Below are 1,313 nucleotides of genomic sequence, written 5' to 3'. Positions count from 1 at the left end.
ACTTAGCGATATATGCACAACACAGATTATTATGTCAGATTGATGATGCCTGAATGGACAAGGCACATTTGCCTAACAACATTTGTAGTTGCAACAGCGCATGTGGAGTGAGCCTTAGGCCTGAGGTAAAACTTGTGAAACCTTTGGATCCATCAACCAACCCCATGTAACAAGCTAGGACGTATCGACATGGATGCGATAGTAGGATATGACACAACTCAGACATGATGATATGAAATTTTTAAAAAATTATCGACATGACACGCCCTTTACACGGTGAGTAAATTAATATTATTTTTTTAAAACTTTTTCATTATATTTTTTTTATTTGGAGTAAATATTTTTTTGTTAATTCCAGCATGTGAGCAACATATGTCTGACATGTTGGTGATGTATTCAAATACAAAACCAAAAAATAATTTGGACAAGAAACCTCGCATATCTGACATGTGTCAGGGGTGTGTCGGAGTCTGTGCATCCTTGGTAGCAAGAGGGCCACGATTTATAAGAAAAGGTAGATGATAAAAACCAAGTTCCTATCGGGACCCACGTGATTTGCCAAAAAAGACAAGAAGAAGTAATTTTCTATTATATGCTGATTAGTATTAACGGGTAGAAGCACTTGTCTTTCTAGCAATCACAACAGAAGTACAATAATTTGGATTTATTCAGAAGAATATGTGAAAAAGGAGGCAAAATATAGATAAGTCAGAAAATCCATGTTACATGAACAGCATAAAGTAACACTTACTTCTTCGAAAAACAGCCAGGCAAATCTTCTTCAGAACAGGGGGAAGGAGTGGAAGAGTTTCTTCCTCTTTGCTCCTCATTCGGCTGGAGTTGTTTGTCAGTGTTTCCCAAAAGATGATTAGGTGACTTAAAAGGCATTTGCCTTGATGATAAGCCACTCTTGCGTGTTCCATGAGATTGAAATTGCCCATTTCCTCTCTTATTCTTGCTATCACAGCGAGAAAGGGCAGACATTTCTTTTTCAAAGGCATTGGTCGCCTGATTACCTGTCTGTTTGATCATGAATTGAGAGAAAGCGTTAATACGTTAAATCAGTCATTCTTTTAAGTCAACTGCTGAAGGATGTTTCCATACTTTGTCATCCAACTTGCTGGAAAAACATGAAGCAAATAGGGACTGCGATGTAGGTACAGATGATAAAGCCTGTGGCCTTGAGACATCAGAAACACCTACAAAATACAATAAACCTTTGGAATAGAAGGATCGATGGGCTGAAGAGCTTAAAGCATGAAAGATATAAGACTAGCAGTATCCGTCCCCCTATCAACACAATTTTATTTGTG

At 37.8% G+C, this 1,313-nt stretch overlaps 1 protein-coding gene across 1 annotated transcript; it reads right to left on the bottom strand.

The window, feature by feature from the left end:
- Positions 1-6: 6 nt before the first annotated feature.
- Positions 7-1,249, bottom strand: LOC111385387 (the record flags this gene model as incomplete). The annotated part of the gene is made up of 2 exons (XM_023009771.1): positions 7-1,020; positions 1,105-1,249. Coding segments are annotated over 2 exons (418 nt in total), but the record flags the coding sequence as incomplete, so codon positions are not given.
- Between the last annotated feature and the right edge of the window lie 64 nt (positions 1,250-1,313).

This window comes from Olea europaea, unplaced genomic scaffold (genome assembly GCF_002742605.1).
Source record: "Olea europaea var. sylvestris unplaced genomic scaffold, O_europaea_v1 scaffold31440, whole genome shotgun sequence".
NCBI lineage: Eukaryota > Viridiplantae > Streptophyta > Magnoliopsida > Lamiales > Oleaceae > Olea > Olea europaea.
Note: the sequence above shows the minus strand (reverse complement) of the source record. Positions and strands in the feature narration are given on the sequence as shown.